This window comes from Mytilus galloprovincialis, chromosome 1 (genome assembly GCF_965363235.1).
Source record: "Mytilus galloprovincialis chromosome 1, xbMytGall1.hap1.1, whole genome shotgun sequence".
Lineage (NCBI taxonomy): Eukaryota > Metazoa > Mollusca > Bivalvia > Mytilida > Mytilidae > Mytilus > Mytilus galloprovincialis.
Window position 1 is genome coordinate 111,448,215 of NC_134838.1, and position 25,088 is coordinate 111,473,302.

Below are 25,088 nucleotides of genomic sequence, written 5' to 3' on the forward strand. Positions count from 1 at the left end.
CTTAACACTGATCAATGAACCGTGAAAATGAGGTCAAGATCAAATTAAACCTGCGCGACTGATATATAGATCATAAAATATTTCCATACACCAAATATAGTTGACCTATTGCATATAGTATTAGAAAAAAAGACCAAAACTCAAAAACTTAACTATAACCACTGAACCATGAAAATGGAGTCAAGGTCAGATGACACCTGCCAGTTGGACATGTACACCTTACAGTCCTTCCATACTCTGAATATACTAGACCTATTATTTATAGTAGCCAAGATATGAACTTGACCACCAAAACTTAACCTTGTTCACTGATCCATGAAAAGAGGTCGAGGTCAAGTGAAAACTGTCTGACAGGCATTAGGACCTTGCAAGGTACGCACATACCAAATATAGTTATCCTATTACTTATAATAAGAGTGAATTTAATATTACAAAAAATCTTAATTTTTTTTTCAAGTAGTCGCTTAACCATGAAAATGAGGTCAAGGACATTGGACATGTGACTGACGGAAACTTCTTAACATGAGGCATCTATATACAAAGTATGAAGCATCCAGGTCGTTCACCTTCTAAAATCTAAAGCTTTTAAGAAGTTAGCTAAGACTGCCGCCGGATCACTATCCCTATGTCGAGCTTTCTGCGACAAAAGTCGCAGGCTCGACAAAAACATGTACACTAATTATGTTTCCTTAAGATCTTGCCCCGAGCTGATAGACAAGTTGTCTAAGTTCTAATTGATTTTATGTTGTTTGAATTACTGATAGCAATCAATATACTGGGCAATTGATCTGTCAAACTAATAACAACGACAAATAATTTCTAAATAAAACAAAATTATAAATGATTTCAATACACATTTATTTCAAATCTACTGAAATTGACAAAAACGTCTGGTTAAACAGTTAGCATTTTTGGTATTCGGTCCTTCCGACGGTTAACCGGTTAACCAGTTAACCATTGACAACACTATTTATTACATAAATTTATCAAAACTTGTGGAACATTTAAGTTGATTGTGTTCTGCCATGATTGTCATCACTATTTTTCTATTCAATATTTATAGATTATCGTTGGTCATCTCAAGAAAAATTGATTTTCTCGCTTGACCCTGGTTCAAGTTTATTAATACTTTAATTGATGCTGTTAATACAATATATAATATATAATTTAAATTTATTACCTGTCTGTCATATGAAGTTGCATTAATTGATGACATTCAACCTCCCAAACAAATGATTTTTATCAATTGAGTTACAGATTGGAATATCAGCATCAATTTTGTTATATGATGATATATGATTATATTGAATAAAACAGCGTCAAGTACAGTGTTTATCATAAGATTACAAAATAAACATATAAAAATATTAAAAATTTAAAAAATTAAACATGTGAAAGTCAAGTCCAGTCAAGTCCATGAGTCCAGTCCACAAGTCCAGTTCAATCAAGATATTAAACTTTGCCACAAAAACAAAATCCAAAGTTTTTACCATTTCTCACGCTCAGGTACATTTTCAGATTAAATTTTGATCATTAAGATTCCACATCAGATATGCACCTCATAAAAAATGGAACATGATACATCAATCAAATACTAGATATTTTTGTTCAGTCTACCTACCTTGCCACCAACTAGTTTTATTTCTATTGACATTCCACTTCCGGGTAATATAGCATATGGTTTGGCCTTAAAAATAAGAGGTTAATAATTGTTAAAAGAATATTGTAATAGTACTGATTAACTTACTACAAACCTGGGGCCATTACATTGCAATGTAATGCATTACATTACAATTACTTTGTGATTCTTCCATTACAATTACAATTACAATTACATTTTTTCTCACATGTAATACATTACATTACAATTACTTTGCCTGTGTAATGCATTACATTACACATTACTTTTTCAATATAAAAACAAAAAGCATTTCAAAGACAGAGGTATATGTACATATGTATACAGTGTTAGGGACATAGACTTCAAATACTTAATATGTCCATTGCACTTTATCATCATAAGTGGTTTAAATGTGATGCCATTAAGAGAACAGCGATCAGTTCTGTATACTTTCCGGCAATACTTAAAAGCCTTTCTACAGGAGCTTATGTGTGGGAAATGGCTAAATACTTGATAGCTGTATTAACCAAAGAAGAAAGGCACACTGAATTTGACTTCCATTATTCCAGTGCATTGATTGAAATTTCTTCACATGGCTCAGACAAGTAGATGTCAACATCATGTACTGCACCTTACCTGTGTCTATACCCTTTGAATGAGTAGTAGGGGGCATGAAACTGAAAAAGTAACTTTTAAGTTTCTTAGGTGGTGGTAAAAAATAAATAAATTATCATATAATTTTGTTTCTAACATTGATCACTTAATCATTAAGACATCATTAAGGATTTCAAGGGGATATAATAAATGTGTCATTAAAGGATTATCTTGTGAAATGCCTAAGGGTTCTGTGAGGACAAACATAAGTTGAGAAGATTTGATTGCAATAAAAACATTGTGATATTAATTAGGTGAAATAACAACACAGACAGGACCCAAACCACAGTTTGGTTTAAAATGTTGTTTGATATATTCAATATTTCATTGAAATAAATGTAAGGTGTGTATAGAATTATGAAATTTTCATCTTCATATTTTTTTCATTGATCTATATAGTTTTGTTTGATAATTTTTAAAAAGACCACCTAACACCAAAATATTCCCATATCATATTAAACAAATATCAGAAACCAAGATCAAAGACTTGATATTGTTTACCATTTTATATTTCTTACCTTATTTAATACAGTAATTAACTGTGAAAAAAATTTTATTCCATACTTTCTTTTGTTTTTGTTAATATTTTATTTTTATTATACAATATTCTTCAATTTTATCTATTTTACCAATTTGTAATGAAAAGTAATGTACTGTAATGGAGGCATTACATCAATTTTTAACTAAAGTAATCATTACATTACATGTAATTGTAATGCAGAAAATGTGCATTACAAATTACTTTGCATTACATCCAAAAAAAGTAATATTACAATGCATTACAATTACAAATTACCATTACCCCAGGCCTGATATACAATAATCAAAACGGGTTTTTTATCAAGAGAATTATATACTGTTGATTATGAATTAAACTTTATATTGGAAATACTGACAGAAAACATAATGAATAAATGGAGAATGTATCCATGGGACAGGGATGATGACCCTGCATATCACAATATTAAGGGACATCACTCAAGAACAGTAAAGGTGACACCACTCAAATTAAATTTCATCTGTGTTTTGTGAAAATAAGTAAAGTGTATAGGTTTCATAACATTTGGTCGAGGTAAACAAAAGTTTGAGAACAAAAATCAATTTTGGGACATATATAGAGATGTACAGTAACATTAAAATGCCCCTCCACTTAAAGGCAGGGCACAAAGAATACCTGTTTAATTTTAACATATTTTAGTCTTTGAACTATAGGAGAAAATTATCAATCAATGCATTATGAAACTTACTTTTGACATTTCTGTTATATCTGCTAATGGTATGACAATATTCTTCTTTGATGGGGTCTTTGTTCTCTCAAAGCAAAGGAAACTAAAGAACAAAAAAAATTATACATCATATTTGTCAGAATATCTTGCTTTTTTCTGCAACAATTTGAGATATATGTTTCATTTTGAAGGAAAGCATTCTTGTTAAATATATGTAGGATGTCTAAGCAAGCATTCATTTACTTTTGTCATTGAAAACAATTGTTCATATTTTGATAAAAGCTATTAGGATGAGGTTTTTTTACAAAATCATTTTCCGAATCTTTTATATAAACTGTATTGTTACGAAATTTTCCTGCAGGGATATCTAGATATATACATTACTGACACAGATGTTTCATGACAAAAAGTTTATGATAAGATATTGGACAAAACTAGAGGCTCTAAAGAGCCTGTGTCGCTCACCTTGGTCTATGTGTATATTAAACAAAGGACACAGATGGATCATTCATGACAAAATTCTGTTTTGGTGATGTTGATGTGTTTGTAGATCTTACTTTACTGAACATTCCTGATGCTTACAATTATCTCTATCTATAATGAACTTGACCCAGTAATTTTAGTGGAAATTATTTTGAAAAATTTACAAAATTTATGAAAATTGTTAAAAATTAATTATTAAGGGCAATAACTCCTTAAGGGGTCAATTGACCATTTTGGTCATGATAACCAATTTGTAGAACTTACTTTGCTGAACATTATTGCTGTTTACAGTTTATCTTTATCTATAATAATATTCAAGATAACAACCAAATACGGCAAAATTTCCTTAAAATTACTAATTCAGGGGCAGCAACCTAACAACCGGTTGTCCAATTCATCTGAAAATTTCAGGGCTGATAGATATTGACCTGTGTATAATTTCAACCCATGTCAGATTTGCTCTAAATGCTTTGGTTTCAGAGATATAAGCCAAAATTTACATTTTACCCCTATGTTCTATTTTTAGCCATGGCGGCCTTCTTGGTTGGTTGGCCACTTCACAGGACACATTTTTAAACTAGAGACCCTAATGATGTTTGTGGCAAAGTTTGGTTAAATTTGGCCCAGTAGTTTCAGAGAAGAAGATTTTTGTAAAAGTTTACAGACGACGGACGCTGGACACCCTTTGGCCAGGTGAGCTAAAAAAGCAGACCATCGATACAGGTACAAGTTCTGATGATGATGATAATGATACAATAGCTTATATTGGTTCTTTTTGACAAGCAGGACTTAAACATATATTATAATATGTAGCAATTTAACAAACAACCAGATGCTACGCAGGGTGCAGCTTTATACGACCGCAGAGGTTGAACACTGAACGGTTGGGGCAAGTATGGACACAACATTCAAGCTGGATTCAGCTCTAAATTTGGATTGTGATTAAATAGTTGACACAGTATATGTTTCTGACACAGAATGAATGTGGTCTAATGAACATAAAATATTTTTTTTCCCTTGAGCAATTCACTATGCTGTTGAATATTAATCCTCTCAAAAAAATGTTTGAAGAAATTTTCTTTTTATTTATGAAATCTGAAATGAGAAAAATTTAACCCCCCCCTCATTTTTTTTTCACATCCCCCTTTCACTTTTTCCAAAACTGATCTCAATTCAAATTTCTAATGGAGTTTGCAACAATAACTACTCATTTAAATACATCATAAAATATTAAAATATAAAATAAAGTGCTTGTTATCATTGAATGGTAAAGATTGTTTTAATTTATCACTTGGTAGTAAAAGTGAATATACATTGTATATTGTATAAAACAATGATTTAAGTTGATTCAACTACTATTCTGGACAAAGAAAGATAACTCCAATTGAAAATATCTTGCTATTTTTTGCTATTGTGCAATACTGTGCAATTGAAAATATTTGCTATTGCACAATACTGTGCAATTGAAGATTTCTTGCTATTGCACAATACTGTGCAATTGAAAATTTCTTGCTATTGCACAATACTGCGCAATTGCAGATTTCTTGCTATTGCTGAATACTGTGCAATTGAAAATTTCTTGCTATTGCACAATACTTAATATAATAATTTTGGATCCTGATTTGAACCAACTTGAAAAGTGGGCCCATAATCAAAAATCTAAGTACATGTTTAGATTCAGCATATCAAAGAAGCCCAAGAATTCAATTTTTGTTAAAATCAAACTTAGTTTAATTTTGGACCCTTTGGACTTTAATGTAGACCATTTTGAAAACGGGACCAAAAATTAAGAATCTACATACACAGTTAGATTTGGCATATCAAAGAACCCCAATTATTCAATTTTTGATGAAATCAAACAAAGTTTAATTTTGGACCCTGATTTGGACCAACTTGAAAACTGGGCCAATAATCAAAAATCTAAGTACATTTTTAGATTCAGCATATCAAAGAACCCCAAGGATTCATTTTTTGTTAAAACTAAGTTTAATTTTGGACCCTTTGGACCTTAATGTAGACCAATTTGAAAACGGGACCAAAAATTAAGAATCTACATACATGTTTAGATTTGCATATCAAAGAACCCCAATTATTCAATTTTTGATAAAATCAAACAAAGTTCAATTTTGGACCCTTTGGTCCCCTTATTTCTAAACTGTTGGGACAAAAACTCCCAAAATCAAACCCAACCTTCCTTTTATGGTCATAAACCTTGTGTTTAAATTTCATAGATTTCTATTTACTTATACTAAAGTAATGGTGCGAAAACCAAGAATAATGCTTATTTGGGCCCCGTTTTGGCCCCTAATTCCTAAACTGTTGGGACCTCAACTCCCGAAATCAATCCCAACCTTCCTTTTGTGGTCATAAACCTTGTGTTTAAATTTCATTGATTTCTATTTACTTATACTAAAGTTATTGTGCGAAAACCAAGAATAATGCTTACTTGGGCCCTTTTTTGGCCCCTAATTCCCTAAACTGTTGAAACCAAAACTCCCAAAATCAATCCCAACCTTCCTTTTGTGGTCATAAACCTTGTGTCAAAATTTCATAGATTTCTATTTACTTAAACTAAATTTATAGTGCGAAAACCAAGAAAATGCTTATTTGGGCCCTTTTTGGCCCCTAATTCCTAAAATGTTGGGACCAAAACTCCCAAAATCAATCCCAACCTTCCTTTTGTGGTCATAAACCTTGTGTTCAAATTTCATAGATTTCTATTCACTTTTACTAAAGTTAGAGTGTGAAAACAAAAAGTATTCGGACGACAACGACGACGACGACGATGCCAACGTGATACCAATATACGACCAAAAAATTTTCAATTTTTGCGGTCGTATAAAAATGGAATACCTTAAGAAACCAATATTTTATGTGAGAAATCAATTAACTAATGATTTAAGGTTATGTAGCAATAATTTGATTTAATAACAGCATCAACATACCTTCTTGTAAGATATAGTTTTCCATTTTTTAATCCTGATAAAACTGACTTTTCTTTGTTAACAAGAGAACATCTCTTCCCACCCTGCCATCCTACAAAAGTAAAGGAATCTACATTTTATGCATTCATCTTTTTCTAATCAAAATTGTCTATTTACAAATGACTCCATGGTTTAGTTTAAATATACTTATTTATAGTGGATTGGGAAACAAGTTATTACAACTTATATTAATCCCTTTCCACTTTGCAGGTGCGAGTGCTGCCTTGTAGCGGCATTAGCAAGTTCTTTTTCGAAATCTACAAGGGTGTCTTTTACTTGTAAGAGATATTGCTCTCTCTTAACATGGGCTAGCCATTTATTATCCCCTTCCGTCAGACAATCATAGTTTCTGAGACCATACTCGCAAATGGTGTTGAGGGAGAGCTGAAAATTCAGTCCCTGAAATTTTTTCCCCAGAAAGGGGATCGAACCAAGAACCTTTGTGTTTGAAGTCTGATGCACTAACAACTACACCACAGCTCTCATTTTTTGCATATTTTCTCAGGTTTGCATATATGGTTATCTAATAGCAAAATCTAGATTCCTTTTTCCATTGGTTGACAGATGTCAACTTTTCTTATTAAAGTTAGTTGATAGAAGATATATTTAACAGAATTACCCTGATGTAAATCATCATAAACAATAAGTTCTTGGCCTTTCCTTTTTAAGTAATTTATTCAATTTTATGGGCTCAGAGAGAGAAAGAAAGAGAGAGAGAGAGAGGGACCTACCTGATACTGGACTTTCTGAATTCGGTAGAGAAAATAACTGACAGAATTCTGCATCTGTATCTTTGATTTTCTTTGTTTTTGTAGATGTGTCAGAGGCTGACTCTTCTGAAGTTGACTCTGTCTCCGACAATATAAACTGTAATATAAAGTTGCAATGTCTTTATTTTGAGTTCATAAAAAAAATGATAAAAATCATTATTAAAGTGAACAAACTCCAATTAAGTGTTGTCTCTAAAAATCAAAAAAACAAAAGGAAGCTTTATTATACCATGTCCATTTAAAATGATGAATTTTTTATTAATCAAAATGATTTATTGTATGAAATATAAAGTTGGGTTTTTTTTATCTCTTGACTGTCTAATTTTAAAGAATCCTTATTTCTCAACCTCAAACTTTGTGAAATTCAATGGACCTTTGTTTTATTTATCCCTATAGTCTTTACTAAAAAATAGCAATATCTTCAAATGAACAGAGTAAGTGACTACTATAGGATAATCTCTGAAGGTCTGTTGGGACCTTATTAACTGTGTAATCTAACCTTATTAATTTCTGACTTAACCATTTTCTGTTCACATTCTACTGTTGTTGGAAGCTGTTGCCATGTTTTGTATGTTGAATCATACCTCCTCTTCAATCGTGGATATCGATTATAAAAGTAGTTGATAATAAACATTTTGATTCCTAAAAATATACCTAAAATAAAAAGGTTAATAAATAACTGCAACAAAAACCTTGTGAAACTGTACATGTTACTTATCTAAAGTCAAAAGTCAACCCACAATGGAAACTATCCAATCAAATTTAATGCATTCTTTAGAATCTAATACTAAAGCACCAATGGCACCACTCAATAATATTTTCTTTCAAAGCAAATACTTATTGATCACAAAACAATGGTTTCCTAAGATTAAAAAAATTCCCTATTATGTCAACTTCAAAAGCTGGTTATCAAAAAGAAGATAATTAGTCACTCCACAATCACTTCAGATCAATTTTCTAAAGGATAAGGTCTTTTTCTGATCATTGAATTTGAAAATCAACAGGTATCATTATCAACAGCCATCTAGAAAAGGCCTTCGCCTAAATTTTTATGGTAATCTCTAACCAAGTTTAAATATTTTCACTTAAAATATATTGGCTAAATAACAATTTCATTGCATCTGGTGTTAAGGGCGATTATGATTAATTTGCTTATCATTACCACATACTTACCCATTATATAACTGTAGTTTTCCATTGATGCAGTAAACGACATAACAAAACAAATAAATAACATTATAAATAGCTTTCTGGTCACTGGAGTCTTCCAAGTTAATAAACTGAAAAATATCATTAAAATCATTTTCTAAGTGAATTTTTCATTCATTATGCAAGTTATTGGTAATTACAATGTATATATAAGCCCAATATTACAATCGTTCATGTTCATATTTCCATAAAAAATTTTGTTAATAGTAATATATATCTAAGGTCTTGTTCCCATTTGGCTATATGATTCATCTTCAATCAATTCTTTAAAACATTTTAAGTAAAAAAACTTTTTTGATAATCAAATGTTTTACAAAATAAAAACAAAGTTATACTTGGTACATGATATAAATCTTATAAATGAAATTCTTCAATGTTAGTTTAAGTTCTATAAAAATAAAAGTGCAAATGAACTTAATATATAGATGCTCCAACTCTTATGTTTCTAATTTAATCTTTTTATTACCTTTGTATTTTCTCTAAACCATCCGCAGCAGCCCCTAGTCCATTCTGAAATAATATTCATACTTTCAATATTTGCTGAACAAGGATAAAGCATATAATGTGAAAAAAAATAATTCAGAAATATCAGTTTTAAAACCATCACAGTCACACTAAATGTTTTACTCACTGACAAAAAAAATTATGAGGTATCATTTTCATTAGTAAGTTCACATTTTTACCAAATATCCTTTTGACCTGCTTTTTTTTTGGATAAACTCTATTATACAGGTTTCAATCTGAACAAACCATTCAAGGATGTGTTTCACAAAAGGCAAGCAAAGTAGAACAACACAAAAAGCTACATCTATCTCATTAATATACACCCTATTATTCCTTGCATTCATATATATTTGCCCTATGAGTACTATCATAAAGTGGGTAATAGAAATAAAAGACGTCTTGACTATTTGATAGATGTATTAGACCCCGTTCACACTAGGCCATTTTTATCGATTTAAACTAGACCGGTTCACTTTAGATCGGGTTAAGGGCTAATGTGAACGCTTTGAATCGATCTTCAATCGGTCTAAACTAAAACACCAAAAGAGGTAGTTTAGTTTGAATCGATCTAAAGTAAACCGATCTTACTTTAAATGTGAACGTAGAGATCGGTTTAAACTAGTACGATTGAATCGAAAATAACGTATGCGCATGTATAGCGGCAAAACTATCTCAGAGGTTCGTTGTTTAACCCACATTTCTCTGTTAAAAGACCTTTAAAACAAACTGAAAACACGTTGTCTTCGCCGTATCATAGATTTGCGAAATCTGTGTCTTCTTTTCTTATGTTGATTTTTTTTCTTTGCAGGAACCGCAGTATTTCCGGCGTCGTGTTGTAACTTCGTTGCTACGGTTATTTTTTTTCAAAATTAAAGAAAACTGCAATAACACCAGTATCAAAATGTTAACTTGCGATTCAAGAGAAACAATAACTTTATCCAATTTTTTTTCAAGTGTGTGTATCAGTGTATCAACACATGAATTTGATAAATAAGTTCTATTTATACACAATGTTTACAGTTTTACAGGTAAAAAGGTTAGATCGATTGCGTTTTTAATTGTAGTGTGAACGCAGTGGTTCAGATTAGACCGATAGAGATCATTATGATTAAAGATAATGTGAACGCTAACTGGTTTTATTTAGATCGATTCAAATTAGATTGATAAAAAAAAAAATGCTAGTGTGAACGGTGTCTAAGAAAAGCCTAGTAACACGTCAAGGTGATGTGACGTTACATAAAGCACGGTACATAGTAAACGTCAAGTGTGGGGTATTTATGATATACTGGGGGCCGCACAAAAGTGAAATTAATAAAAAACATTGAATTTAACCATTAAGAAAATAAAATAACTGAAAACTTTAAGCATTTCTCAAATGAATTAATGTCCATGAAAAACTAAATTGAATCTCGCTATTAACACATTTAAAGTCTTTGTATAATTCACTTAGTCTATTTCTTTATCCTCTCCATGGCAACCATTTTAGCTTTGCGACATGTTTTAATTGCACAGTCTGTATTGTCATCATCGCTATTCAAACTAACTTCAATTGGGTACAGTTTTGTGATCAGAAGTCCATTTTTGGTCCTTATGACGGCAGATCTTGCTAGTCCGTCTCCTCCTACTTTGAGTTTTTTGACAACGGATAGTGTCCATTTGATCCTCGGCGAATCTTAATAGATTTGTACCATGTCTCCAATGCTGATCAGCTGTTTATTGTTCCCTGTATTGCGATGATATTCTCGTAGAGCTGTTAAATACTCATGTTTTCATTTATACCAAAAACTTTGAATAATCTGTAATTTCATCTTAAACAGTTTATTCGTAGATTTATGTGTCATATCATTTTGTGAATGTTCCAATTCCTGAATATTAGGGTAAGGTAGTGATGTTATTCTACGTCTGTAAAGTAAGTGGGACGGGGTGAGCGGTTCATCTAACGGGTCGGATGATACGCATGTTAAAGGTCTGTTGTTGAGTATAGCTTCAACTTCCGTAACAATGGTTCTTAATAGTTCAATCTGAATCAATGAACGCCCTAATACCTTTTTGATACAGTCCTTCGTTAGTCCTATAAGCCTTTTCCAAAAGCCACCATACCATGTTGCTCTTTTTGGTATATTCTTCCATGTAGTTCCAGAGTTATTTAGTTTTCTATAACGGATGATGATCTTGTTAATTGTTTTGCAGCTGCAATGAATGTTGTATCGTTGTCTAAAATCATAATTTTTGGTAATGATTTTCTACTGGTGAATCTTCAAAACGCTAATATGAATGTCTCTTCAGATAAATTCATCACCACTTCCAAATGTACAGCACAAGTGTTTGTGCAAGTAAATAAACAAATGTATACTTTACTGGTAAGTCCATCTGTGGTTTTAACATTCAAGGCACCAGTAAAATCTACTCTGGTTACTGTAAACGGGGTGCTTCTGTAAGTCGATCTTTAGGTAAAGGAGGTGGATCTGGAGCCGAATACAGTCGACTAGCAACTTTCTTGCAGATCACATATTTATGTATAATGCTCTTGATAATTTGTTGTATCGATGGTATCCAATAGGTTTGGCGTAGTAATGTTACGGTACTCGATAATCCTGAATGAAAATGAGTTACATGTGCGTCCATTATGATAAGTTGTGTCAATTTGTCATTTGTGGGTAGCAATATCGGGAATTTTGTATACTCTTCAAGAGGTACATTATGAATGCGTCTGTCGCAGCGAATTAATTTGTCTTTAGCTATGTATAATTTGAGTTGTTTGACAAGGTTGTGTTTTTTTCCCTCTCCCGTTTGCAAATCTTGAATGATTTCTGAATAATGCTTTTTCTGTGTATATTGTATCCACGTTATAGATGCGTTTTGTATTTCGATCGTGTTTAACATACCTGTTTGTATAGCTTGTATTCTACAGTTTGTAATAAATCTTCTCATGTAAGCAGTAATTCGAAGAAGTTTCTTGAATGAGTTGAATCTATTCAAATCGATGACATTTCCTATCCCTTGTATCCTGTGTATAGTAAATTTGTTCTGTGTAGCTTGTATGGTATCTACTACGACTTCTTGGTGCGCAATAGTGGATAAAATTAGTGCTTCATCTGTGTGCCATTCTGGCCAATTATCTTCTACTGTGAGCCAATCTGGGCCATGCATCCAAAGTCGGTTGTCTTTGAATTTACTCATGGTTATCCTCTTGACAGTAAGTCAGCAGGATTTGACTCACTTGGACAGTATCACCAAGTTAACTCTTCTGTTAGCTCTATAATTTCTTTAACACGGTTTAAAATGAATGGTTTTAAAGTTTTCTTTGAACTCAACCAGATCAAAACTATCTGGCTATCACTCCATAAAACTGCACGGGTTATCTGCAAAGTGTTCCTAATGTGTGCTAAAAGTCTGCTTCCAATTACGGCAGCCATCAATTCTTATCTTGGTATTGTCAGTTGTTTCAGAGGTTCTTTGCCATTATTAAGGAACTTTTTCCGTTTGCGACAATGTACGTGCATGCGCCGTAGGCTTTCATACTAGAGTCGTGAATACATGTATTACGTTGTCGTTGTTTGTGTCTGAACTTTCATCAAAGTAATGTCGGGGTACAACTGTCTTTGTGGCTTCCTGGATATCCTTTCTGATATTCTCCCATTCTATGATTGTTGAGTCAGGTAGTAATTCGTCCCAGTTGAAGTTTTTCTCCCATATGTTTTGCATTAACATTTTACTGCGGACGGTTATAGGGCTTGGTATTCCTAGCGGGTCATTAATCCTTGATGATTGTCTTAGTACTTCGCGTTTTGTTATCAATTCTGATGTATCTAGATTAGGCGTAACGAATCCTAATGTGTCACTGGATGTATCCCATTGTAATCTTATGATTTTAACTAGCTGATCTTTGTCCATAACGTTTTCGATTCTTGATAATTCTTGTAATAGTTGACTGTTCGAGGCCCATGAGCACAAGTTAAATCCTCCATCTGCAAATAAACTACAAACAAGTTTAAAGTATTTTAACAGTTGTTCTTTGATTCAAAGCTTGATACAATGTTATCTACATTTAAATCTTTGGTAAGTTTTTAATTGAAATCAAATGGATGGTTATTCAAGTGCTTTGATAATACGGCATTCAATATGAAATAGTGCGGATGTGATTCTGTATGTTGTTAAATCGCTGTTTGGGACTGTTGGTTTACTTAACCAGAAAAACCTAGTTATGTCGCGGTCCTCAATGTCCAGTCCAGCATTTAGAAACGCCTTTTCGATGTCTGTAGATACTGCATACTTATTTAAGTGGAATCTGAGTAGTATGGCGGTGACTTCATTTAATTTAGGCCGTATATTCAGTAAGCAGTCATGCAAGCTAGCACTATCTGGTGTCTGTTTGCAACTACAATAATATACGATCCTGATTGGCATCGTTACTGAATCCTTCTTTACTGAGTGATGTGCTATGTAATGCAGCTTGATATTTGGTTTGATTTCTTCGTTATCAACTCTCTCAATGAATCTTCGCTTTTCCTGCTCATCAATTATTTCTCCGTATTTTAAAAGTAATTTTGGTTCCTTACTTAAACTTTAATTACACTCTCAGTCCTTCTGAAAGCAACAGCTTTGTTTGTTGGTATAGGTGGATGTTCTGCTCTCCACGGAGGTTTGGCTATTTACCTGTTGTTATTGTAAGATATTGCTCTTTCTTCGTACATTTTCTGAAATTCGTTGTTTTCAGTATTTGCGGTCTTTTCTTCAACTCCAAGCGATTCAATCTCCCAAAATTTCTCTAGGTTTAATTCCTCTGTCTTGTGTGATACGATAAGATTAAGAATAGAGATCCTACTTTTGGTACATGTACTTGCCACTGTGGGTCCTGATAGAAGGTATCCAAGCCTGGATTCAACGGCGGTTGGTCCTTCACCTCTAATAATTTCATCTCCAACTATACTCCAATAATAATCTGCTCCGATTAGTATTTCAATTTCAAACATGTCATCGTTCGATACAGGATGTGCTAATTTTGGTCTGCGTAAGTGTCTCATGTAAGTAACGGATTTCATGTGAATTTGTAGTGGCATTGCAATTTCAGAAATAATTAGTACGTTTAATGGTATATTTTCGCCTTCATCTGTTTGAATATAAACTGTTGCTGATTTGATGTGTCTTACTTGTCTATTTTGTTCTCCGAAAACGGAAAGGTGTACTGCTTGTTTCCGCTTGAAACTAAATCTAACTTCTCTGCAAATGTCTCCATTATGAAGGACCTCTGCGCACCTTCATCTAACAAAATATTGGCTTCTGCACTTTATTTTCTTGAACTTACAGTAGTGACGGCTGTCTTTAACAGTACATTTGTAGTTCTTTGTGTTAGTGAAGAATGTAATACCGTATTTTCGGTTTCTTTGGCTGGCCGTTTCCTCAAATTTCTCATCTTTACTACATATGATAGTGTGATGACGTTTGTTACAATTTCAGCAGTTACTTTTTGATTTACAAGCAGCTAGTTTGTGGAGACCTTGGCAGTTGAAACACAGTTGTTCGGTCTTGAATATATTCATCCGCGCATTAGCGGTTGTGACTTTAGTGCAGTTGACGGTTGTGTGTCCGATTTCGTGACAAAATTGCTTTGTGTTTATCTTTTTATCTGAATACAACCCTTCGTTCTTGTTGAATGATGCTTTTGTACGTGATTTTGCGTTGGTCAAGAATGTAGCGGTAGTGAGTGGGCTTTCTACTTTTTCTGGTAATTTGCCGGCTTCCATAATATTTAGTTCTTCAAGAAGCGCTTTGCGTAAATCATATAGTGTCCAGTTTGTGGATCTGTCATGTGCTAAATGTTGACGTATCTCTGCGGGTAATTTATTTAAAATTACAGGAAATTGTAGTGATCCGTACGTATCGTCTGTCTGTCCAAGTGACATGAGACCTCTTACATAAGTTTCTCTCTTATCATAGTAGTTACGGAGACTAGTAATTGTATGAATTGGAGCCTGTAAATCAAGTAAGGCCTGCATGTAGGTTTGGACGATTTTATGAGTTTGCCCTTATCTTTTCTGGAGTAATGAAATTGCTTTGTCGTAATTTGTGTTTGTCATGGAAAAACCTGCTATAGTTTGTAACACTTCGCTTTGTAGAAGGGACTTTAGGTAGTTGAATTTTTGTGCATCACTCAGTGTAGGATTTGTGTGGATTGCGGTTTCATAGGAGTCCCAAAATGATTGCCAGTCTAGTATATCTCTGGTAAATATAGGTAAGTTTAACTTTGGAAGCTTGTGATACTCGTTGTTTGTGCTAGACGATGAGCGTGAATTTGAGCTATGAGTATACTGTTGGTTTGCTGATGTTGAAGGTTGACTAATAAATGTAGATGGAACTGATTATATAAAACTATCGGCATGAGGGTTCAAATTTATGATAAGTACCAAAATTTGCATATTGGAATGATATGAGGACCTGAGTATAATTTTATGATTGATGTCTGTTAGTAGCAAGGATATAAAATTTCAGGGCTTTAACTTAGAAATGGCAAAGTTAATCAAAGGACTATAAGGTATAAAAAGACTGCAAATTAAAGTAAAGTAAAGAACAGTTATATAGTTGGGGTTGCAATCCACATTTAAAACCTTTTGGCAGGACAGATAATGTTCATTCATAATCTGATGATTTATATTAAATACCTGAACTTTTCTTGCCACCTGTATCACCAGGCTGAATTTATCTGTAAGTCCAGAACTGCTATCTTCTTTAGGCTAAAAATAGTACAGGTGTTTTACAGTATTTCCTACACTACTACTTATCTACTGCAAAACATCATATGGCAGATAATGGTACTTAACATATTTTCATTTTAAAATAATGCTACACTTCTTATTGAAACATAAATGTTGTTCTGAATACAATGATTATGATGACAAAACCAAACTAGAGGCTCTAAAGAGCCTGTGTCGCTCACCTTGGTCTATGTGAATATTAAACAAAGGAAGCAGATGGATTCATGACAAAATTGTGTTTTGGTGATGGTGATGTGTTTGTACGTCTTACTTTACTGAACATTCTTGCTGCTTACAGTTATCTCTATCTATAATGAACTTGGCCCAGTAGTTTCAGTGGAAAATGTTAGTAAAAATTTACAAATTTTATAAAAATTGTTAAAAATTGACTATAAAGGACAATAACTCCTTAGGGGGTCAATTGACCATTTCAGTCATGTTGACTTATTTGTAAATCTTACTTTGCTGTACATTATTGCTGTTTAAAGTTTATCTCTATCTATAATAATATTCAAGATAATAACCCAAAACAGTAAAATTTCCTCAAAATTACCAATTTAGGGGCAGCAACCTAACAACGGGTTGTCCGATTCATCTGAAAATTACAGGGCAGATAGATTTTGACCTGATAAACAATTTTACCTTGTCAGATTTGCTCTAAATGCTTTGGTTTTTGAGTTATAAGCCAAAAACTGCATTTTACCCCTTTGTTCTATTTTTAGCCATGGCGGCCATCTTGGTTGGATGGCCGGGTCACCGGACACATATTTTAAACTATATACCCCAAAGATGATTGTGGCCAAGTTTGGATTAATTTGGACCAGAAGTTTCAGAGGATAAGATTTTTGTTAAAGATTACTAAGATTTACTAAAAATGGTAACCAGATGCTCCGCAGGGCGCAGCTTTATACGACCGCATAGGTTGAACCCTGAATGGTTGGGGCAAGTATGGACACAACATTCAAGCTGGATTCAGCTCTAAATTTGGATTGTGATTAAATAGTTGACACAGCATAGGTTTTGGACACAGAATGAATGTGGTCTAATGAACTTAAAATAATTTTTTTGTCTTTGAGCAATCACTATGCTGTTGAATATTAATCCTCTCAAAAAAATGTTTGAAGAAATTTTCTTTTTATTTATGAAATCTGAAATGAGAAAAATTAACCCCCCCCCCCCCATTTTTTTTTCACATCCCCCTTTCCCTTTTTTCAAAACTGATCTCAATTCAAATTTCTAATGGAGTTTGCAACAATAACTACTCATTTAAATACATCATAAAATATTAAAATGTAACAAAAAGTGCTTGTTATCACTGAATGGTAAAGAGTGTTTTAATTTATCAGTTGGTAGTAAAAGTGAATATACATTGTGCATTGTATAAAACAATGATTTAAGTTGATTCAACTACTATTCTGGACAAAGAAAGATAACTCCAATCAATTGAAAATTTCTTGCTATTGCACAATATTGTGCAATTAGATATTTCTTGCTATTGCACAATACTGTGCAATTGAAAATATTTGCTATTGCACAATACTGTGCAATTGAAGATTTCTTGCTATTGCACAATACTGTGCAATTGAACATTTTTTTCTATTGCACAATACTGTGCAATTGAAGATTTCTTGCTATTGCTGAATACTGTGCAATTGAAAATTTCTTGCTATTGCACAATACTTAATATAATAATTTTGGATCCTGATTTGAACCAACTTGAAAACTGGGCCCATAATCAAAAATCTAAGTACATGATTAAATTCAGCATATCAAAAAAGCCAAAGAGTATTCAATTTTTATTAAAATCAAACTTAGTTTAATTTTGGACCCTTTGGTATTTAATGTAGACCAATTTGAAAACGGGACTAAAAATTAAGAATCTACATACACAGTTAGATTTGGCATATCAAAGAACCCCAATTATTCCATTTTTGATGAAATCAAACAAAGTTTAATTTTGGACCCGATTTGGACCAACTTAAAAACTGGACCAATAATCAAAAATCTAAGTACATTTTTAGATTCAGCATATCAAAGAACCCCAAGGATTCAATTTTTGTTAAAATCAAACTAAGTTTAATTTTGGACCCTTTGGACCTTAATGTAGACCAATTGGAAATCTGGACCAAAAATTAAGAATCTACATACACAGTTAGATTTGGCATATCAAAGAACCCCAATTATTCCATTTTTGATGAAATCAAACAAAGTTTAATTTTGGACCCGATTTGGACCAACTTAAAATCTTGGTTGGTTGGCCGGGTCATCGGACACATTTTTTAAACTAGATACCCCAATGATGATTGTGGCCAAGTTTGGTTTAATTTGGCCCAGTAGTTTCAGAGGAGAAGATTTTTGTAAAAGTTAACAACGACGACGGACGACGACGGACGCAAAGTGATGGGAAAAGCTCACTTGGCCCTTCAGGCCAGGTGAGCTAACAATACAGGGTAGCAAAAATCTAACATTAAGGAGACTCATGGGTACAAAAATTTCAGCAAAAATTTTAGACATTATTTTTTTTATTACAAATTGTATTTATTACACTATAAGTTGTTACTTTATGAAATAGTACAAAATCAACCCTAAAAATCAATTTGTTTTGGCCCCAGTTGACTTTTAAAATGTTTCTATTTTCCCTTTGGTGCAAATATGCCATCTTTTGGCATTAAAATTGAAATATCTTTTTTTTCTCATCGGTGACCTATATTTTTTATCATTTTTTTCAAATAAGCTGTACATTAACTATTGTAAAATTAAAGCGATTTCTGTAATTTAGTCCTTTTTTTATATCGATATTACCTCTATTTCTCCTATTAGTTCAACAGAAAAAAGTACCTTTACAAAAATGTATGCTTTTTCCGAAGGCAGATGGTGAGCTTAAATGAACGGTGACCCCATCTTTTTATTTTATTTTTCTATTAAGTATATGATAAAGTTCATTTAAAGAAAAATATAGTGAAATCCTATATTAAAAAGATTTATACCGGCGAGCCCCCTTAAAATAGTGAAAGCTAAGTACATAACATTTTTAAGACAATTTAAACCTTATAAAGATCAAAGGTAAACACACACTGAAATATAAACTGGCACAGCCTTAATAATTCATAATTAACATTGCGTTGTGTGTATCCTTATCTCGTGCATTGGATTTGTTTTCAGAAATTATGCCGAATCTGTCTTTAAGGTAGCAATACACAGTTAGGAGTTTAGTTTCGCATTTTGGCCCCTGTGGATTTTTCAAATAGGAAAGTTATTGTGTAATAAAATTCATTTTTAGACAGCTGAGTGCTAATTTAGTCTTCAAAGATGGTTTATAAGAGCATCAAGATTATTTTTTACATGTTTTATGGGCTGTTTTCTGTTTGACAATCCATATTTTCATAGCTAGACCGGCCATCGGTCCAGAAATTAATGTAATGTTTACAAACACTTTTTTTCTACACAAAGTTTTTGACGCAATTTTACAAAAAAATGAGATGAAAGACATATGATTTTCATTGGATTTGCTGAATTATATATGTACACAGTTTCAGAAAAGGTATTACTTCAAGCGATTGAAATTCTACTTTTAGCCAAATTTTGGGGAAATATGTGACATCTTTTCCCCCCAATTTGCAATATTTTATAACAAATAAATGCAGATTGTTGCCATGGATACACCCAAAAGAAATTATATTTTAACATTTGATATACTGGATATAAAATCTATGGAAGATTCTGATTACATACATATGCCCATATATGACACAAACAGTAAGCTTGATATTACAAGAAAGCAATGAAAAGGGGATGGTAAAATTTATAAGGGCAAATTTTAATATTTTTTCCTAACTGTTTATTGCTACCTAAAATGACTAAGATAAATAAGATTTGATTTCCATTGCACTCATGCAATCATTTTAGGTTCAGCAGGCAAAAGTTCTACATTATTTGGTAAATAGTTGTCTCATTGGCAGTCATAACACATCTTCTTAATTTGTTTTTAAGAGACACTTTCCAATTAACTGCCAAAATAATGAAACCATGTTTCCCTTAATGGAAAAACATTGATTAAGTCATTGAAAAAATGGGAAAAGACAGAAATTGTGCATTTTCTAAAAATGGAATAATGATGATTACATAATTTTCTTCAGAATATGAATAATATATGTATAACCAAGTCACTGACTCCTTAACTTCATAGTTTATTTGTTTAAGTTTGTAAGTGAATGGTCCATTTTACACAATAATTCAGAAATGAAAATTTTATACCATAGGAGCCTTTAATTTAGTGGTTGTTGTTTGTTGATGTGTAACATACTTGTTTTTGTTACGATTTCCAATTTTAATTTTCCAAGTTCATATTGAGCTCAAAATGCACCTTAAACCTGAGAAACATGACAATAGATAGCCTCAGGTTGAGCGAACATGCATCAACTTTTAAATAAATATCATAAAGTTAACCCCTTAAAGTATGGAGAGCCATTATAGACAAATAACAGCAGTTTGGGTAAGCCCGTCATATGGCAGTCACTACATGGTAAGGGTTAAAAGGTATTTTTAACAAGCCTTACCTTCTTTTCTTCCAGTGGCTGGAAAAAGTTGAACTTGATTTGGAATCCCCTAAAAATATAATGCAAAAAAATACATGTTAAGATGAATCTCTTGCTCAATGAATAATATTTGAAAACATATAAATACACATTAGTTACAGGCAGAATTCATAAAACCATTTCACATTTGTTGGCATATTTTAAGTAGCCCCTTAATATAACTTTGTATTTCAATATATTTGTGGATGCCAAGATGGATTCTGATACAAATCAGTAATAATAGATGGAAAACACAGCTGTGGTCAAATGGTATGAGACTTTAACAAAATATCAATTATTTTACAAAAATGTAACAAAACACAAACTCATATTTTTTGTAAGAGCATCACTCATTATAGCTCAGGTTTTTACTCACATACCAGTATTGTATTTTTATTCCGAATTCAACTACCCTATACCAACATAGTGTCATGTGGTTCTTTGATAGCAGCTTAACATAATTTTCGAATGATCTAAAAAGAGATTCTTCTTAATTTAGCCCTAATTTCAGGTTAATTCAAAGACAAGAAAAGAATTACATTTAATCCTTTTAAAACAGACTTAAAATAATGAAAATTCAAAATTTAAATAATAACCACATAAAAGTACTTACAAATGGTTTAAATAACTAACCATCATTCTCACAACCAAACAAAACAATATCACAGATACAAAACAACCATGCCAAATAGCAATCAAATAAATCTGAAATAAAAAAAAACATTATTATTTTGATGGACCTAAATACTATGGTGATAATATTATGGTGAAAGTTACTTAGTAAGACAAAAACTTAGAAATGGAAATCAACTAACTAGTGTAACTCAGTCACTTCAAATAAAATCAAACAAAAAAACTTCAGAATATTTATGTTGATTTTTTGGTTTATTAATTTTTAGTGTCAGTGGTGCCAATATTTTGGAGGGGCTGGATTTTGGATTTTTAAAGTTGTTTTTGCAAGTTATATTTTCTCAGTTTAACAGCTAAACAATCTCTGAAGGTTATCCATGATGTTTTTATTTTAAAATTAACATTAACTACCCCTTTTTCCAATTTTCTATTTCCATGGTATTCTCCCTGTAATTAATCTCTACTTTCTAGGTCCAGATATCATAACAAACTAAACCTCTTCTCAAATCTTGTTGGAGAGGTGACCAATCAGCAGTCATCTCTATTTTATCTAGATAGGTATTAAAGCATGATCTAGTTCCAGAAATTGATTGACAATTTTCACTTGTCTTTGCATTCAGGCTTTAATGTAGCCATTTTTCAAGCACGTAATACCTTATAGCGGGTTATTTTCACGGTTGTAAAATTTAGCAATTTTCATTGAATAAGGTATACAAAATATTTTGGCAGTTATTGTTTTGACGGATTCAAAACTTTTATCAATACCTTTGCGTGTACTCTTTGATTTGGCGGAATTTAATTTGTCGATTTTGTTCTATCTACGAAAATAAGCAAAATTTACACCCCACAAAAATAGCCCGCTATACGGTATACTGAATGAGAATTTTTCAGGTTATCATATTGGATATTCAGAAGTATCTGAAAGCAGGATATCTGATATCTATCTCTGACAAAATTGATAGATTTTTAGCATTTTTTTTTTTGAACATCTATCAATAGTAAATGACAATAAAATTCTTTGCTGAGCACAGCCTGATACGACCGCAGAGGTTGATCTCTGAACAGTTTTGGACACAATATTCAAGCTTGATTCTGTCTGAATTTGGATTGTGATCAAATTTTTGATATAATATAGGTCTCTGACAAAAAATAAATGTTAAGATTTCACAAATTTATTGCACAAAACTGTGAAATTAAAGATTCTTCTTGAAAATTTTAAAAAAGAAATTTAAACCCTCAGTGGAGCAATACCCCCACACTCAAACCCAGCCTTTTCTTTGTAGTATGAAACCTTGTAGTAAGATTTCAGAGAGATCCATATTCTTAAAACACAAGTTATTGTCTGGAAACTACAAAAATGCTTGTTTTTGGCCCTTTTTTGCCCTTTTAATACCTAAACTGCTGGCACCATAACCCCCATCTTATTAAATTTCATAGAGATTCATTCACTTCAACTGAATTGTCCGGACGACAACATCATTCCATTATATGATCCAAAATTTTTTTTTGTGGTCGTATAAAAAGTAAAACAAATTCTGTAATACAAACCATGAACATAAGTAAAGTATAAGATGGAGTCTTCCAAGCTAGTAACTGTTGTATTCCTTTTATTGTATCTATATAAGGGGTTAAATCTGATTCTACAATGAGAATAGGATACTGATTAAATAGAAGCAATATTAAAACCTGATCACTACTTTATCTTTGAATTATATAGTTAAAAAGAAGTGTTCCTCTTTTTTTTATTTGTTTAAAATGATCAAAATAATATTTTATTTTAACAACTTTTTTTCTGTATCGTTAAAATCTCACAAAAGCACATAGAAGTTTTGTAAACAGAATAGTGTATCAAACAAGCAAATGTGTTAAGCAAACTTACTGAATCTGTTAATATTAGCTTTTAATCTACAAGAAAAAAATGTTAAGTTAGGGGTCATCCATAATTGTCAACCATTTTCCAAAGTGTACAAAACGTACACTTTTTCAGACCCCCCACCCTCCCTCAAAAAGTGTACATCAACCATTTTCAGATTTCAAGAGAAGAATCAGTCATTCTTAATAAAAAGAAGATCCTGTCTATTATATTTTAGTTTAATATATAAATTTGCATTGAAAAAAAACTAAAACATATCTGACTGTTTTATTTGATGACATCTATCTTTGATGCTTGTGTTTTGTCAGAATAAAGAGTACAAAAATTAGTGTTTCCCCTATCACACAGTGGGAATGGTAACTCCAATAAAAAAAAGGGCACCTAGAGCACCCAAAAGATTAACAAAAGGGCACATAAATTATGCTAAGAAAGGGAAATGCATGGTTATATTGCATTGGTAAAGTATGGACTGACAGTTGTTGATGGAATCAGAGCTCAAGACAGTAATCAATAAAAGTGTAATGTTTTAAAACATTTTGAGTTTTTTAATTTCCCGCCTGTATTTCTATTTAAAAGGTCCCTGTAGATATGCCATTCATGGCACTATTATCGTTTATGTATATATACTGTAACGTGTACAAATATTGGATATTTTTTAAGTTAAGGTTAAACTTCATATGGAGGTGCTCCTAATTAAAGGAGGCTTATACTAAGAAAAATAAGTTTACTTCCGGTTTACTGGTTTACTATTTTGGAATGCATTACAGGGGTAAATTCAGTAAAAAATCTCCCATTGACTTTAATGCTAATCTATGTGTGGAAATAAATTTATACCTGATTTACCTTTAGAAATTAAAAACTTTCATATATCATTCATAAAAGTACAAATGTAGCCCTATCTTTTGCAACAATAAAAACATAGGGTCATGCGGCATTTTTGGGCATTCACATGGCCTTGTTTACAAACAATGTAGATTTGCAATGAATTCCTATACTGACCCCCATTATTTTTCAACCCTGTAGGGAAAAAAAATACTACATTCAGCATTTATTTTTTATTTTTTTTCAACTCTAGTTTTGATCCATCTACCATAAAATATTTATTACAAACATTATCTACCAATCAGAAGAGCACATGACTTCACTATTAGACAGAAAGCTCTCCCCCAAATGGGCGGTCCCTGATGACGTATATTTATTTACTGAATTTACCCCTACAAGGAAATTAATCGAAGGACCAGTTTAAAATCTTTTCACAAAATGGCGTCTTGTCAAAATCAAAACATTCAAAGAATTTAGCATGTTAGTGTTTCCATCAATTTTGTTTATTAAACAGAGTAAAACGATATCGATCAATAATAAAGCAGGTGAAATTGACAATCGGGGGTACTGAGAAATGCTTGCAAACTTTTTGTTTAAATAATTTTACTAGTTCATATTTTTGAATTTTTTAAAGTTTTAGTTTTCATATGATTTGATCTTTTAATCGTTCAATCCCGATTGAGTAGAATTATGATATCGAAATCAATATCATCAAGTGAAAATAATAAAGAAGAAATAAGAAGAGAAACACACCCAAGCCAATTCTCGATTTTATAAATCGACTTTCCCTACGGAAACGATATAAATTCCGGAAATAAAAAAAAAGCGTACGGTAAAAATGTTGATTTTTTAACCCCCTCCCCCCAAGTGTACGTTTTGTACACTTTGGAAAATAGTTGACAATTATGGATGACCCCTTATTCAGTACATATGATTAATATATCTTATTGTAGACTAAGCAATATAAATGTATAATATTGATCAGA

The 25,088-nt window shown here is 32.1% G+C and overlaps 1 protein-coding gene across 1 annotated transcript in view; it reads right to left on the reverse strand.

Annotated features, from left to right (window-relative positions):
• Positions 1-25,088, reverse strand: part of LOC143051708 (GRAM domain-containing protein 4-like) — a 49,440-nt gene that overhangs the window by 16,553 nt on the left and 7,799 nt on the right. Inside the window, exons 6-17 of the mRNA XM_076224624.1 lie at positions 23,287-23,312; positions 22,956-23,047; positions 21,391-21,482; positions 20,760-20,808; positions 16,111-16,182; positions 9,414-9,457; positions 8,912-9,018; positions 8,238-8,392; positions 7,700-7,835; positions 6,930-7,020; positions 3,523-3,604; positions 1,622-1,687 (exon numbers count right to left, since the gene is read on the reverse strand). Of these exons, the coding sequence (XP_076080739.1) occupies positions 1,622-1,687; positions 3,523-3,604; positions 6,930-7,020; positions 7,700-7,835; positions 8,238-8,392; positions 8,912-9,018; positions 9,414-9,457; positions 16,111-16,182; positions 20,760-20,808; positions 21,391-21,482; positions 22,956-23,047; positions 23,287-23,312 (1,012 nt within the window). The remainder of the gene's footprint in view (positions 1-1,621; positions 1,688-3,522; positions 3,605-6,929; positions 7,021-7,699; positions 7,836-8,237; positions 8,393-8,911; positions 9,019-9,413; positions 9,458-16,110; positions 16,183-20,759; positions 20,809-21,390; positions 21,483-22,955; positions 23,048-23,286; positions 23,313-25,088) is intronic.